The 17,281-nt window shown below is 38.4% G+C and overlaps 1 protein-coding gene across 5 annotated transcripts in view; it reads left to right on the top strand.

The window, feature by feature from the left end:
* AKT3 (AKT serine/threonine kinase 3) overlaps positions 1-17,281 on the top strand; it is a 308,783-nt gene that overhangs the window by 218,391 nt on the left and 73,111 nt on the right. For all 5 annotated transcript variants that reach the window (XR_007909725.3, XM_070055614.2, XM_051820800.3 and 2 more), the window contains exons 7-8: positions 6,197-6,262; positions 7,717-7,785. Coding sequence is in view for 4 of the 5 variants with exons in the window: in XM_070055614.2 (XP_069911715.1) it covers positions 6,197-6,262; positions 7,717-7,785 (135 nt within the window). In the remaining variant the exon portion in view is untranslated. The remainder of the gene's footprint in view (positions 1-6,196; positions 6,263-7,716; positions 7,786-17,281) is intronic.

The following is a 17,281-nucleotide window of genomic DNA, read 5'->3' as shown; positions in this document are numbered from 1 at the left end:
ATTAAGCCATGGTGCTTAGCATTGGCATCCGTTCGGGTCCCGGCTACTCCACTTCCAATCCAGCTCCCTGCTGGTGGCCCTGGGAAAGTAGTGGAGGATAGCCTAAATCCTTGGGCTCTCTGCATCCACATGGGAGATCCGGAGGAAGCCATGAATGAACCAGCTTATGGAAGATCTCTGTCTCTCCTCTCTGTAGCTCTGCCTTGAAATAAAAAAAAAAAAAAAAAAAAAAAAAGTGTGCTGGGGTAACATTTCTCTACCTTCTTCCTCGCATTTACCCTACTTGTTCCCACTCCTTTGTTAGGTCTCTGTTACTGTTCGAGATGCATGAAGAAAATGTTTCAGACATAATGTGTCTTGATTTCAACTTGCTTCTGATGGAGAAAATAATATGAGCAGGGCGGAAGTACCTAGTTAAGTAGGAGCTAAGCTATTTGAAGGTGGGATGCACTTCTGTACAGTGGGAAAGACCATTAATACTGGATTTAGACATGGGACCAGTACTAGCTTCTCCACCTGCAGCTTGAGTAATTTGATTTCTGTGTTTACTCATGAGATGAGAATCTGTTTACTCTTAAAATGGAAGTAATAAAACCCAACTTGCTGAGTTGGTGTGGAAGGAGGTAGCATCCTTGTTGCTCTTGATAGTGGAGTAGAGATGTCCCTTTCCTCTTTGTGGCCTACTCCTCACCTCCATCAAAAAAAAACCTACCACAAAACAGTGAAGAGGGTGAGTGATAAATTGGAGAAGATATAAGAAGGACTGTTCCTCTGCCTCCTGTCTAAAGAAATTAAATCTCATTTCCTTTAAAACGTCTATGAAGTAAATTAGATTTATAAATTCATTATTTAGTATTTTGTCCTGGATGAATGTAAGTAGATCTGTATTTCAAAATCATTTACATGAAAACACTATACTTCTGTTTTATACTTTATTAGTCAGATTTTCATTATTTCACCTAAAATACCTGAGAGGAGCAACTCTGGAGGGAGGAAAGTTTATTTCAGCTTATGATTGTAGATTCACGGTTGCAGAATGGGCAGCCCTTTTGGTCAGACACGTGGTGGAGCTGGTGTGGAAGGAGAATGAAATGGTGAGCCAGGAAGCAGAGAAAGGAGAAAGGTGTGGGAGGCAAGCTCGACTTACATAACCAACCCTCCTTTGAGGGCAAGCCCCTGATGACTTAAGACCTCCTACTGGGCCCACCTCCTAGCCACCATCATTAGATCCTGTCTTCCCCTAGTCCAGCAAGCTCTAGACTTAACCCTTTAGCTGTTGTGAGACTTCACCATTCAAATATCTGTATGAGTTTGGACAGCCAAGTTCTATAATCTGTAACATCCACTCAAGCATTTTTAAAGCTCTTCTTTTATAATTATGATCAACAAATGGATTTTTTAAAAAACATCACATTGTTTAAGCCACTAAATTTTATCACTGTTATTTTTAACTTTTTGTTTTGACATGTTGCTTTTAGCTGCAATTAAAAATTATTGGCATCTGTGTTTACTTTTTAGCTTGTGCATACCTTCATAGCAAAGCTAATTAGTATGTGTAATACAGTACCGTGAAGTTTGCATTAATGGGAAAAATTGTAATCTGATCAGATGTAAAATATGGTAGAAAATACATTTTAATATTTGAGAGATCTGTACATGGTATTCCAGTTCCATTCTTATAACAAAGAAATACAGTTTTAGCTTTTATATCCATAAATGTTTACTTGGCTTGTTTGATAGTATTAGGCAGATTACAGAATTTAGTGAGTTTTTCTCATGAAACTTAGCCAAGTGACTTAGAAAAATAACTATTCTATATGATGGGCCTCTTTTAAGAAAATAGTATGAAGTGCCCACAGAAATACTTTCTAAAGCCTTGGGAGGTCTTTGCTTTTCCACAGGTGCTTTGTACTTAGCTTTCTTCAGTCTCTCCCTAAGTTACTGACTCAAATCCCTCAACATGCTGAAGTATAAATGGTATCTCTTTCTTGCTGCCTATAAAGACATGTATCTTTTAATCCACTCTGATATTGGAAGCATGTGTAGCTTTTTTTTTAAAGGGTGTTTACTATTAATTTTGTATCTCAGAAATATCTCAAAACTATTCCCTTCTTTAACCTGTTCCTTCCCCCATCATAGTAATCCAAGCCATCCTCTTATCTCTCTTGGAGAAATTTGATAGTTGCTAAATTGATACCACCTGTTTTTTTCTTTCCTGACCCCAGAGAAGTATGAGTAAACTTTTTAAAACTTAAATGAAATTGTGTTCTTCCCTTTCCCCCTACATCCCACACTGTCACATTACCCTCCTTCCACTTCTCCAGAAGCACTGGTTTTCCTTCACTGCTCCACCTGCGATAGTGTGTAACCTCTTTTTTTCCTTAATATCACTTACAAGAATTAATAATTATTAATTTGCATATTTATTTGTCTTCACTAGCCTGTGAACTCTGAGTGAAGGAAGCCTATTTTTTTTTATCAAAACAGTTTGTAAGACTTGCACCATCCTAAGCATTTATTAAATGGATGCAAGGGATTTTTTTTTATTGGGTGGATTCGGTGTTATATATCACAGACAGCCAATTGCTGTTTATAGCTTTGTATTTCACATTTCCTGTGTGATGTGTAGCTTTGTATTTCATGTTCCCTGTGTGATGTTCATGGACGCAGTGTCCCCTCCTTGCTCTGTTTTTTCTGTTAACACTGAAAGTTGTGCTCCATAAGAGCAGGGACTTCTGTTTTGTTCAGTGCTGTGTCTTCACTGTGTAGATGCATATCCAGAACACATTTTTTGAAGGCATCAGGGAATTCATCCCTATGATAAACAAATCAGTTCAACACACATGTATTAACTATCTGTTATGGCCTCACCATTTTGCTAGGCTTTATGAATTTTAGAACCTGAAAGATCAAGTGTCATTTCTGCTTCTGATTTCTTTAAATTATTTTCTATCATTCTAATTGATTTAGGAGGGCTTTCAAATTGAGCAGCTAGGCTTGGTTCCTATAAGATTAATAATATGGCTGATGTGGTCCCATTGATTTAAAACTATTGATTTCATTGGTATTAAATATTATGTTGTTGAGGCTGGTGTTGTGGTATAGCAGCCTAAGCCACTGCTTGCAAGGCCATCATCCCTTAACAGAAATCTGGTCCAAGTCTCAGCTGCTCTACTTCCCATCCAGCTTCCTGCTGATGGGCTTGGGAGAGCAGTGGAGGATGGCGCTAGCATTTGGGCCCCTGACACCCACGAGGAAGACCTGAGTGGAGTTCCGGGCTCCTGGTTGCAGCCTTGCTCAGATCTAGCCAATGAGGCCATTAGGGGAGCCAGCAGTTGAAAGATTTCTTTCTTTGTGTGTGTCTCTCTCTCAAGTAATAAATATAATAAATGAATACACTTTGCTTTTTGTTCAAAAATACTTGATCTTGGGGCTGAAGCTGTGGCATAGCAGGTTAAAGCCCTGGCCTGAAGCGCCAGCATCCCATATGGGTGCCAGTTCTGGTCCGGCTGCTCCTCTTCCAATCCAGTTCTGAGCTATGGCCTGGGAAAGCTGTAGAAGGTGGCCCATGTCCTTGAATCCCTGCACCCATGAGGCAGACCCGGAAGAGGCACCTGGTTCCTGGCTCCTGGCTTCAGCTCTGGCTGTTGCAGCCATCTAGGGAGTGATCCAGCGGATGGAAGATCTCTTTATCTGTTTCTCTCTCTGTAACTCTGTCTTTCAAATAAATAAAATCAATCTTTAAAAAAAAAAATACTTGATCTCACATTGCTGGAAAGGCTTTATGATCTTTCCTTGGTCTGTTTCACATTTGTCTTCCAGGTCTAACTATTAAGGTGAGATGTTTCTATACAAATGCTACACGTCAGATGGTGTCCTGATTTTGTTTTTTAAGATTTATTTATTTATTTGAAAGGCAGAGTTAGAGAGACAGGAAGAAAGAGAGAGGTCTTTCATCCTCTGGTTCCCTCCCCAAATGGCCACAAGTAGCCTGAGGTGGGCCAATCCAAAGCCAGGAGCCTGGAGCTTCCTCTGGGTCTTACACATGGATGCAGGGGCCCAAGCACTTGGGCCATCTGCTGCTGCTTTCCCAGGCCATAGCAGAGAGCTGAATCGGAAGTGGAGCAGCTGGGACTCAAAACAGCACCCATGTGGGATGCCAGTACCTCAGGCAGCAGTTCTACCCACCATGCCACAGCGCCGGCCTCATTGTATCTTGATGTTGTGCTCTCTACATCTTTCTCAGTTTTTTGCTTTGCCAGTTGTGTTAAGAAATTGATCTAATTAGGGCTTTGTTTAGGATCTTGAAAGAAGTAATGGATGAAGATGGTGTGTTTCAGCAGTTATCTCTCTTCTTTACTATAGTATTACTTTGGAAATATAAAAAATTTTTTCTGTTTCTCCATATGTTGAAGAAAATCTTTTCTAGTTCACTTTTGATGTCCAGGTGAAATTTATGTAAAAAGTAGGGAAATACATTCTTTAATGTATTTTCAGTTTGAAATATACCCACATTTTAAAATTGTTACTTAGACTAAAAGTATTTATTTAAAAAGAGTACATTTTTAAAACTGCAAGCAGAGAAATATACTGGAGACAGCCTTGGGCCTCCACTATCCCATATGAGAGAGCCCAGGCTCGAGTTCCAGCTCTACTTGTGATTCCAGCTTCCTGCTGATGTACACTTTGGGGGATGCAGCAAGCAATGGTGCAAATATTTGGGCTACTGCCCCTGATCTGGGAGACCTGGATTGAGTTCCAGGCTCCTGACTTTGGCCTGGCCCAGCCCTAGCTGTTTCAGACATTTAGAAAGTAAACTAGAAGGTAGAAGAAACTTAGTGTCTCTGTCTCTCTGTCTCCCTCTCTCTCTCTCTCTTTCTCTCTCTCTCTCTCTCTCTCGTCTTTCAAATGAATAAAACATTGTTTAAAAGATAGGTTTGGGGCCAGCACAGTGGGTTAAACTCTGGCCTGAAGCATTGGCATCCCATATGGGTGCCGATTGTGGTCCTGGCTGTTCCTCTTCCGATCCAGCTCTCTGCTATGGCCTGGGAAAGCAATAGAAGATGGCCCAAGTCCTTGGGACCCTGCACCCACATAGGAGACGTGGAAGAAGCTCCTGGCTCCTGGCTTTGGATCAGCGCAGCTCTGGCCATTGCAGCCATCTGGGGAGTGAACCAGTGGGTGAAAGTTCTCTCTGTCTCTACCTTTCTCTGTAACTCTGTTTTTCAAAAAAATTTAAAAAAAGATAGGTTTGTCAAAAATATACTTTCATAAATTCTGCAGTTTTCTGTTCCCAAGATGTGTGTTAAAATTAAATTTTATGTTTGTTTTATATTCTGCTTTTCAGTAACTGATTTCTAAGTAGGGAGTTGTGGATTCTATGACCTTAATTGGAATATAGCCCCCTTAATAAAATTTATTAAACATGTGGAAATGCTAATTACCTTGTTGTTAAGCTGATAATCTTTGAGATGAAAAGCATTCTGTTTATATATATATATATGTATATGTATGTATATATATGTGTATACATATACACATATATAAGATTTATTACACACACATATATATATAAAAGATCTATTTATTTACTTGAAAGTCACAGTTACACAGAGAGAGGAGGAGAGGCAGAGAGAGAGGTCTTCCATCTGCTGGTTCACTCCCCAATTGGCTGCGGTGGCCAAAGCTGTGATGATCCGAAACCAGGTGCTTCTTCCAGGTCTCGCAAGTGGGTTCAGGGGCCCAAGGACTTGGGCCATCATCTACTGCTTTCCTAGGCCATAGCAGGGAGCTAGATCTGAAGAGGAGCAGCTGGAACTCAAACTAGTTCCCATATGGGATGCCGGCACAGCAGGCGAAGGCTTTACCTATTATACTACAGCACTGCCCCCCCCCCCCATTTAATTTTCGTGCCTCTGATAATTTTTTTATTGGTCTTTGTGTCATTCTGTCACTCTTGATATACTTTTGATCCAGTATGAGTGAGTTTATAACTTACTATCATCTGAATTAAATTATTAATGTGATTTATTTATTATTGGTGGAGGGAAATCTGAGCAGTAAAGGAAGCATGCCACTGTCATTTTTAAATCCCTGTGTGTCTCTAGGCATAGCCTCATGTAATTGTGGAGAAAGTGAAATTTGTGTATTATTGGTGCTGAGAACATATTTTAAAGGTTTGCCTTTTCTTTTGTAGGATGAAGTGGCACACACTTTAACGGAAAGCAGAGTATTAAAGAACACTAGACATCCCTTTTTAACAGTAAGTGACTAGAAGAGAGATACTACAATCAAAACATGGAAATTTTAGAGAATTTTATTATAGCAGCTAAAATATGAAAAGCATAATTTTAAATAGCAGGTTACTTGTGGCAATTTAAGGAGGCCTGAAAAAAATAGTAGACTTGGAAAAGTTTCTAAATTTTAAATGTAATGATTTTGTTTTGTTTATTGGCTTCTGATAGATTCTTAGGTTATGAAGCAGCATTGTCTTCAGATATAAAAGGCAGAAATCTTTAATGAATCCATTTCACAAAACGGGACTGCTTAAGGATAGAGTACTTTACAGATGCAGGAATGCTGAATATATTGATGCTAGGAAAAAATGTATTTTCTTCACTTGATAGAATAAACTGTGGTTTATATACATTTATTTAACTTGGTTATTGTGATATAACATGAGTTTTATATCCTGTTCTTAGATTCTTTAAGGTAGAGGGGTAGTTTGCAAAGTTTCTGTATTTTCCTGGTTCTGTGGAAGCACAGTAAGATTATAAACATAACTATACTTTTTTTAATTTTACTTTATTTTTATTATTTGATGGGTAGAGTTATAGACAGTAAGAGAGAGAGAGAGAGAGAGAGGGAGGGAGGGAGGGAGAGGGAGAGAAAGGTCTTCATTCCATTGATTCACCCTGCAAATGGCCGCTACAGCTGGCGCTGCGCCGATCCGAAGCCGGGAGCCAGGTGCTTCCTCCTGGTCTCCTGTGCGGGTGCAGTTACTCAACTGTGCGGGTGCAGTTACTCAACTACTTAGGCCATCCTCCACTGCCCTCCCCAGCCACAGCAGAGAGCTGGACTGGAAGAGGAGCAACCGGGACTAGAACCCGGCGCCCATATGGGATGCTGGCGCCGCAGTTGGAGGATTAACCAAGTGAGCCATGGCGCCAGCCCCTACTATAACTATACTTTCAAAGAGGGTTACTTTTAATGCTTTAGGGTTCTGTGAATTGATATTTTCAAAGGTATCACTGGATACATTGTCCAGTGTAATAAGTTCTTTTTGTGTAATAATCTTTTTGCAGCCTGTAAAGTTAGACTCTGCCTGGTTGGGTATCTAATACAACTAGTACCCAAAAACTGACATTGAAACTATAGTAGAACAATTACATTTCTAAGAAACTTCCAGTAGAGTAATTTTTAGGGTGCACCTTGAGTTGCATGGATGAACATTTGAGGTCCAATACAATTTCAAACAGATGACACAATAGACTGAGAAGAACTCGCTGTTTAATTAAAATTTGAATTTGAATTTTTTCCCCAATAATGCCTATTACTGAATTTGTTTTACGTTTCTTGTAAACTGTTACTTATAAACTCTTAAGGAGTAGTAACAATTCGTCTTGTCAGTCATGCTTATTATTTCTAAGTGTTTTGTTTTTGATAATATTAGAATGTAGGATTATAATACCACATTTGTTTCTTTTTCATTTCAAGTCCTTGAAATATTCCTTCCAGACAAAAGACCGTTTGTGTTTTGTGATGGAATATGTTAATGGTGGAGAGGTGAGTCAAGAACTAATTGGCATTTGCATGGTGTTACTTTCATTATTTTTAAAACATGGTTTAAAGTATAAATTATAGTATAGCTGTTCTCTGCCTCTTGATAGGGATTTGTGGTGTTCTTTCTGTTGCTGAGTAACTCCTAATGAACTGCAATGATGTTTTTATATAAGTGCTTTTATATATTTGGGAAGCGCAATCATACTTTTCTATATTTCTTAAATATAAACAGTTTTGCCACAAATATGATTTTTAGTATCATGCTACTTAAGAATATAATATTTACTATGCTCTTGCTTATGGGTGCTTTCAGTGAAACTTTCAAAAAGTTATTTTACCTTTTTTAAAGTCAAATAAATAATAGTCCATAGGCACATTGTGGCAAATTTTTCTTTTCTCCTGCATATCGTTAGAGTAACTAGAACAACATTTTAGGGATCTTGTTATTTTGAAGAGAAATTTAATCATGTTGGTAGTACATTTTGCTTATTTCTTTGTTACTTATCCTTTTTCTTTTTGTTTTATCAAAGTCAGTGTGAGAGAAAAACTGTAATTTACAAACTTAAGACTATTCTCTTAAAGAATCTGATATGTAGGAATTAGTTCATTGCAAAACTTCATTCATTCATTCATTTGATGAACATATTTTGAGTATCTAGGTTTTATCAAAATGTGTAATGACATTATCCTCACTGTGAGTTTGCAGAGGACCTAAATGCTAATAAATTGATAAAAGAAAGTACTTTAGCCATGGTCTAGCCTTAGGGTGGGTTCCGTGAGATTTCAACAGGGTTACTGACTTGAGAAGGTATTTCAGGTGGTGGTTGAGCATAGTGCAAGGAGAATTTGTGTCCTCAATTGTCTATTATTATTATTATTATTATCATCATCATCATCATCATAATCATTAGGTGATACTAACCCAGGTGTGTGGAACTGGATGCTTAAAGCTGGTATCTGAGGAAACAGGAAGAGGGTGGGTGTTGTGGAAGTGTGAGATGGGTGCATCTAAACAGCTAGTTAACTGAATGTGGTTAAAACAAAGAGGAAAGACTCAAACATGGTTTTTGTTTGGAATCAGGAAAAATTCACAAATGTAGTGATGTTAGGTATAATATGTTAAGGGTAAAATTGTAAATTTGGTTTTGAAAAGATTTTGCCCTAAGGTTCTAAGGAAGTACCAGATAATAATTAAGAGGAGGAGAACTGTGAATGCAAATTTGGGAACTGTTCCCATAAAGGTGATAATTTAAGTTATGGAGATGGAATGAAATTAATAAAACCTCTGTGTCAAGATCTATGGAGATGAACAATGTGTGCATTCTAGGACTCAGCCATTTCCCTTCCAGGAATTTATCCTCCAGATATACAGATATAACACATGGTAACTGCAGCATTGTAACACCTTAAATGGACATTTAGTAAGAAGATTCATTAAATAATGTTATATCCATACAGTGCAATCCATTAAAAAGAATGAGGAACTTCCATATGAGTTGGGAAAAAGCACCGTGCAGTGTCTAAAGCATGCTACCATTGTGTGAAATGACAGTAACAGTGTGTGTGTGTGTGTGTGTGTGTGTGTACACATATGAGTGTTTGTGAATACATTGACTGTCTCTGGGATGAGACACTGACCGAGCTGTCTTTGGGAGGATAAACTGAGTGTCTCAGGACAGGATGGAAGGAAGACTTGCTTTTCACTTAAATCTTCTTCTGCAGCTTTTATATTTTGTGTCATGCACATATATTTATGTGTTTAATAGCCAAAAACAGAGATGGATGGATGACCTAAGGAAAAAAATAATACAGAGAAAATGATAAACTGAAGATAGAAATTCAGAGATGTCTTTTTGGTTTTGGTGTATTATCATGTATTCACATTTATTACAGCATCTATCACATTGTTTTATAACTACTTAAATACTTGTGCATCTTTCCCATTTGGCTTCCTAAAGGGCTTGTTCAGTGGCTTAACCTCAACTCCTGACATACTACATACTTGACAAGGACTTTCTGGATTATTTGAGTAAATAAATAAATGAATAGATGAACCAGTTTTGTAGGGAGCATTGATAAGAGCAGTTAGCAAAAGTGGCAAGAAAGAAACTGCTGAGGAATAGGGAGAAAAATAGAAAATAACATACTACAGCATTTTGGAAAAATACCTGAAAATGTAAATTCAGAAGAGAATATTTTTGAGTGTTTTTTTTTAACTTTTATTTAATGAATATAAATTTCCAAAGTACAGAATATGGATTACAATGGCTTCCACCGCATAACGTCTCTCCAACCCGCAACCCTCCCCTTATCCACTCCCTCTCCCCTTCCATTCACATCAAGATTCATTTTCGATTCTCTTTATATACAGAAGATCAGTTTAGCATACATTAAGTAAAGATTTAAACAGTTTGCTCCCACACAGAAACATAAAGTGAAAAATACTGTTTGAGTACTAGTTATAGCATTAAATCTCAATGTACAGCACACTAAGGACAAAGATCCTACATGAGGAGTAAGTGCACAGTGACTCCTGTTGTTAACTTAACAAATTGACACTCTTGTTTATGGCCTCAGTAATCACCCTAGGCTCTTGTCATGAGTTGCCAAGGCTATGGAAGCCCCCTGAGTTCACTGACTCTGATCATATTTAGACAAGGCCATGGTCAAAGTGGAAGTTCTCTGCTCCCTTCAGAGAAAGGTACCTCCTTCTTTGATGACCCATTCTTTCCACTGGGATCTCACTCGTGGAGATCTTTCATTTAGGTTTTTTTTCCCCCCAGAGTGTCTTGGCTTTCCATGCCTGAAATACTCTCATGGGCATTTCAGCCGGATCCGCATGCCTTAAGGGCTGATTCTGAGGCCAGAGTGCTGTTAGGACATCTGCCATTCTATGGGTCTGCTGTGTATCTCACTTCCCATGTTGGATCATTCTCTCTCTTTTTTATTCTATCAGCTAGTATTTGCAGACACTATTCTTGTTTATGTGATCCCTTTGGTTCTTAGTCCTATCATTATGATCAATTGTGAACAGAAATTGATCACTGGGACTAGTGAGATGGCATTGGTACATGCCACCTCGATGGGATTGAATTGGAATCCCCTGGTATGTTTCTAACTCTACCGTTTGAGGTAAGTCAGCTTGAGCATGTCCCGAATTGTGTGAGCTTTTGTACACGGAGCTCTGATGGATACTGTGTGGCATAGAAAACTGAATTAAACACTGATCTTACCCTCCAAGAGTTTATGATCTAGTGGGGGAGGATAAAGGACACAAATTACACAGAATATAAAGTGGAAATTATCACTTGTATCCCAAGTACAGTTGAAGGGCCTCCCAGGAGAGAGAGGAAGCTGCTGCAAGGGGAGGAGGAAAGCTTCCTACAGGGAGCTAGCTGGCACCAGCATTGTAATTCTAAACCTGTAGTACTTAAGAGATTAATTAATTGATGATTGTTGAAAAAATTTTACACACAAAAGCAGATTTTCAGACTAACCAGATGGTTTCCCTTAGCATTAAAATTCTTACATTATTTCTCCTGTTTGGCATGTTGCCTTTTTTTTTCCCCAGAATTTCTGTTTTTGGGTTGAGCTATAGGTAACTAAATTTAATTTAAATTTGAGTTCAGTTAAATTTAACTATTGAATGTTTTGAAGTAGGTCAACAGATTCTATGAATTATATGTAAATTTAAAGTACATAGATAATAATTATTGCACTGCTATATATAAGGGGAGAAACTATATTTAGCAATTTTAGTAAAAATGTAGCATTTATGCATATGATCTCCCAATTTTTGGTTTCTTTAGATTATGAAAAATACTTTAGGGGCAGGCACCATGGTGCACTAGGTTAATCTTCTGCCTGTGGCGCCGGCATCCTATATGGGCACCAGTTCTAGTCCTGCCTGCTGCTCTTCCCATCCAGCTCTCTACTATGGCCTAGAAAAGCAGTAGAAGATGGCTGAAGTCCTTGGGCCCCTGCATCCACATGGGAGACTGGGAGAGGCACCTGGCTCCTGGCTTCGGATTGGCCATTTGTGGAGTGAGCCGAGGGAAGGAAGACCTTTCTCTCTGTCTCTCCCTCTCACTGTCTGTAACTCTTATTTCTCAAATAAAAATAAATAAAAGCTTAAAAAAAATACTTTAACTGTTTAGTTCTTAGGACATATAGTATTATTTTAGGCTTACATTTACCATTGCTAGGGGGGAAATTTATGTTCAGTGTGTTCTTATATTTTAGGTTAAATTCGAGTTTATTTTAGGTTCATTTTGCCTTTATTGTGCTTAGGAAATGCAGAAAACTTAATTACTGTAGAGAATATAGTAACCATAACAGTTATATTGTTAAAGGATAAAAAAAGCTGTAAACTTACATAGAGGATACACACTTCTGGGTGCTCAGTGCCTTACCCAGGGGGATATCTGTGTGGTGTCCGGGACCTTGAGTAGAGACCAGCTGCCTGTTGAGAAGTAAGCGCTGGTGAACTGACGGTGCGTCCTCACAGCTCTGCATGCCCATGTTCCTTATTGTGCATGGGGTAGGCTTCTTTAGTATATTCATCAGAAAAACTAGCCCACTTTTTACTCAATTTGTGCTTATATCTCATTGATTTTTAAGTTAGTAACAGTATCATTTTAGTCTGTGTTCTGGTGTTTACCTTGACATAATACAACAGTTGAAACATTTTCTTCAAACTTGTGATTATCTGTACTTCCTTTAGCCTAGTAGAGGACCCAGGAGTTTAGCATGTTCATAGCCACCCTTACTGTTACCCTTGTGTTTGCCAATGTTATTTAAAGACATAAAATTTTGAAGGAAGTGGATTGTGAGGAAAAATACTAGTTGTGAAAAATCAACACTGGGCTCTTAGAGGCATCCCAATACAATGGAATTGCCTATAACTTACATAAATCCAAAAATAAGGGATCAACTAGATAGAGCTTAGGTAGCTAGGTAGACTTAAGAGGCATTTAAATGCCATTCTACTGTGAGGGAAGGAAGGGGAAAGGTTGATTCATGGGTGCTAAGTCACCGCAAGAACTCCTTGGGTTCTTATAGATGATGTACTGTATATTTCTGCATAAAATAACAACAACAGCAAAAAACAACTGAAAGAAAATTTGGTTGTTTTCACCATAAAGAGGTGTTAAATGTTTGAGGAGATGGATATATTACCATGACTGGATGTTACAACTATCTGTATATGCATAGAAACATCACATGGTGCCCCATAAATATTTACAATGTTTTTCTGTTAAAATTTTTTAAAATTAAAATACAGTGTCATTCTTCTTGATAAGCGCATTCACAGAGTAACCTCAGTGTAAGAGAAATAAATTCTCTATTTTACTCCATGTCAGTTTCTAGTTTCCATTTCTAGAGCTTCATGGGATATGAACTCTGGTGCTTACAAATGCAGTTTCTTTCTTTCTTTTTTTTTTTTTTTTTTTTTAACAGGCAGAGTTAGAGAGAGAGATAGAGAGAAAGGTCTTCTTCCCATTGGTTCACCCCACCAAATGGCCACCCGAAGCCAGGAGCCAGGTGCTTCCTCCTGGTCTCCCATGCGGGTGCAGGGCCCAAGCACTGGGGCCATCCTCCACTGCCTTCCTGGGCCACAGCAGAGAGCAGGACTGGAAGAGGAGCAACCGGGACAGAACCGGCGCCCCAACCAGGGCTAGAACCCAGAGTGCTGGCACCACAGGCAGAGGATTAGCCTAGTGAGTAGCCGCACCGGCCATACAAATGCAGTTTCATCAAATGTTGTCATTAAATGAATTTTAACTACAGGTGCTCATTTAATAGACTAAACTAATATTCCAACGGCAGAGAGAAAATTATGCTAGGCAACTAGAAATCACAGTATCTTCATGTTCAGCGTGATACCTTCCTAAGGAATTTTCCATGGTGATTTTTATTATACTTGATAATTTATGTTAACTTAACCTATTACATTATAGTCCATTCACTTTCAAAATATTTAAAGAGCAATTCCTATAGGCTGGGCCTCAGAATATTCAAAACTAAGGAAAATGTAGTACCTTGGTTAAGAAAATGGGCGTCTTAAAATGGAGAGATAATGTATACATTTTAGTATCATTATTGCTGTGATGTTATTGGTTGCTATAGGATCTAGAAAATGAGGCCTGAATCAGTCTAAAAGGAAGGTAGAAGAGGAAGGCAGAGGATGCCTGGGTAGGAAATAGGTTTGTTTGTTTTTTTTTTTTTTTTTTTAAGATCGAGTGATTGATTTGAATGATTGATTTGAAAGGCAGTTACAGGGGCTGGCGCTGTGGTGCAGCTGGTGAAAGCCCCAGCATACAGTGCTGGCATCCCATATGGGCGCTGGTTCTAGTCCTGGCTGCACCTATTCTGATCCAGCGCTCTGCTATGGCCTGGGAAAGCAGCAGGAGATGGCTCAAGTCCTTGGGCCCCTCCACTAGCATGGGAGACCCAAAAGAAGCTCCTGGCTTTGGATTGGCTCAGCTCTGGCAGTTGCCGCCATTTGGGGAATGAACCAGCAGATGGAAGACCTTTCTCTCTCTACCTCTCTCTGTAACTGTCTTTCAAATAAATATAAATCTTTTCTTTTTCTTTTAAAAAAGGCAGTTACAGAGACAGAGTGAGAGTTCTTCCACCTGCTGGTTCACTCTCCAAATGGCCACACAGTTAAGGCTGGGCCAGTCCTAAACTGGAAGGCAGGGGCTTCAGCCAGGTCTCCCACGCAGGTGCAGGGACCCAAGCACTTAGGCCATCTTATTCTGCTTTCCCAGGCATTTAGGAGGGTGCTGGATCATAAGTGGACAGCCAGAACTTGTACCAGCATCTGTATGGGATGCCTGTGTTGCAAGCAGCAGCTTTACCTGCTATGCCACAGCGCTAGTCCTAGCCTACTGGACTTAAATGGTGATCAGTTTAGATCTGTTGAGTTACCTTTGAGGTGAAGTGACATAGTAGCAGTGTTTTTGTGTTTTTTTATTTATTTATTTTTTTGACAGGCAGAGTTAGACAGTGAGAGGGAGAGAGAGACAGAGACAGAGAGAAAGGTCTTCCTTCCATTGGTTCACCCCCCCAAACGGCCACTACTGCCGGCACACTGCGCTGATCCGAAGCCAGGAGCCAGGCGCTTCCTCCTGGTCTCCCATGTGGGTGTAGGCCCAAGCACTTAGGCCATCCTCCACTGCCTTCCCGGGCCACAGCGGAGAGCAGGACTGGAAGGGGAGCAACCGGACAGAACCAGTGCCCCCCCAGCCAGGACTAGAACCCGAGTGCCGGTGCCACAGGCAGAGGATTAGCCTAGTGAGCCACCTTTTGTGGTCTTTTTAAAAATAATATTAGGGGCTTTTATTTACCATTGTCATTTATATCAGCATCTTTTTTTTTTTTAAGACTTTGTTTATTTGAAAGGCATAGTTACAGAGAGACAGAGATCTTACATCCCCTGGTTCACTTCCCAAATGGGTGCAACAGCCCCAGCTGAGCCAGGCCATAACCAGAAGCCAGGAGCTTCTTCCAGGTCTCCCCTGTTGGGGCAGGTACCCAAGCACTTGGTCAACTCCTACTCTCCCAGCACAATAGCGGGGAGCTGGATCAGAAGTAGAGTAGCTGGGTCTTGAACTGGCGCCTCTCTGGGATTCCAGCACTGCAGGCGGTGGCTTAACCTACTATACCAGCCCCAATAATATTATCTTCTGATCCCTGAATGTGATATATAATTATTAGTAAAATGCCTTTCAGCAATATTAAGTGTTACTGTATAACTTTATACATTTTAAAAATATCCTTAAAGGTAGTTTATTATTTATAATTATATTTTTGATACAATAAATTATTTATAAACCATTTAAAATTTCAAGTTCTTTTTCTTGCTAGTATATAGAAATACAGTTGAAGTTTACTTACTAGCTAAGTATTGTGTGTCTTTGTTAAACTTATTTGTTGTTTTTGTAAGTATGTTGAGTTTTTCTGATATGATCATGACATACAAGAAGAAAGACTGTTTTACTCCCTCTTTTTAAATATGTATGCATTTTCCTTATTTTTCTTACCTTATTAAACCATGTAGGGTGTTCAGAAAAATGTTAAATAGCACAGTGAGAGAAGATACCCTTGCCTTATACCTGATTTTCAGGTGAAATCATTCATACTTTTGCTGTGATGTATGTAATAAGCTGTATGTAGACTTTTAGCAGATGACTTTTATCAAATTGAAGAAGTTCCCTTCTATTCCTAGTTTGCTGAGTTTTTTTTTTTATTAAGATAAGGTGTTAAATTTTGTCAAAGGATTTTTTTTTTAATTTGTTGTGATGGCCATATCGTTTTTCATCTTAATTTTGTTACTATCTTGACTTTCATTGTTTTATTTTTGAATGTTAAATACCAACTTTGCTTATGTTGGTTAAACCCCACTTGGTTATAATATATTACCCTTAAGAATTTCAGGTCCTTGGTCATTAAGAATATCCATTCTGTAGGTCTTTTTCCCATACTACTTTTCTCCAAGTGATCTTTCTATGCTTGGATTTAAGGTAATGTTGACCTCTTAAAATGAATTGGAAAGCATTGCTTTCTCTTCCATTTTCTGGTAGATTTCACCAAGTTTTGATAGCAAGGATATCTCTGTTGAAAGTTTTATCAAGGAATTGAAACTTTAAAAATGTGTATCAGGCTATGCATTCCCTTTATATCTCTTGAGTTAGCTTTGGTGGTTTGTATATATATATCCAGGAATTTGTTTCATCTCAGTTTAAAAATGTATTGTAAACAGTGTTCCTCAATATCCTATTACTATCCATAGAATCTATAATTATCTACTCTTTTATTCTGTATTTGATGATTTATGATCACTTTACCCAAAGGCTAATAATTTTTGATAGCTTTAAAGAAGCAGCTTTAGATACTAATTTTCTTCTATCAGTTTTGAATACTATTCTTCATTATTTCATTGAATATTACTCTTCATTATTTCCTTTTTCTTATTTTTCTATATGTTAATATTTATAGCATATTTTAAATTTACATGTTTTCATGTTTTATGTCTTTTATTTTCCCAAATTTGTTGATTTCTCACCATTTTTTTGATCAGTTGGCTATTTAAAGTTACGTTAACTTCCAAGTATTTGGGATATTCCATAACTATCTCTTTTTTTAACTTATAGCTCAATTTACCAGTTTTCAGAAAACATAATGTGTGGTATCAACCTTTTAAATTTAATGAGAACTGCTTTTGATGAATATGTTGTGTGTACGGAGAAAGAATGTGTAGAAGGAATAGAGTGTTCTATAATAGCAATTAAGATTGTTCCACGGTGTCATGTTCAAGCATTTAATACCCCTAATAATTTTCAGTCTGCTTTATCAAATATTGAGAGAACCTGCAGCCACAATTATGGGTTTATTTATTTCTCTGTTCAGGATCTTACTTAGGGTGTAATTTTTTAAAAAGCCAATGCCAATCTGATCCTTTTTGCCTTTTTAATTTGGAGTGTTAAGAGCACTC

Source organism: Oryctolagus cuniculus, chromosome 13 (genome assembly GCF_051225735.1).
Source record: "Oryctolagus cuniculus isolate XC-2025 breed Fujian yellow rabbit chromosome 13, ASM5122573v1, whole genome shotgun sequence".
NCBI classification, from domain to species: Eukaryota; Metazoa; Chordata; class Mammalia; order Lagomorpha; family Leporidae; genus Oryctolagus; species Oryctolagus cuniculus.
This window is presented reverse-complemented; position numbering and strand designations above follow the sequence as displayed.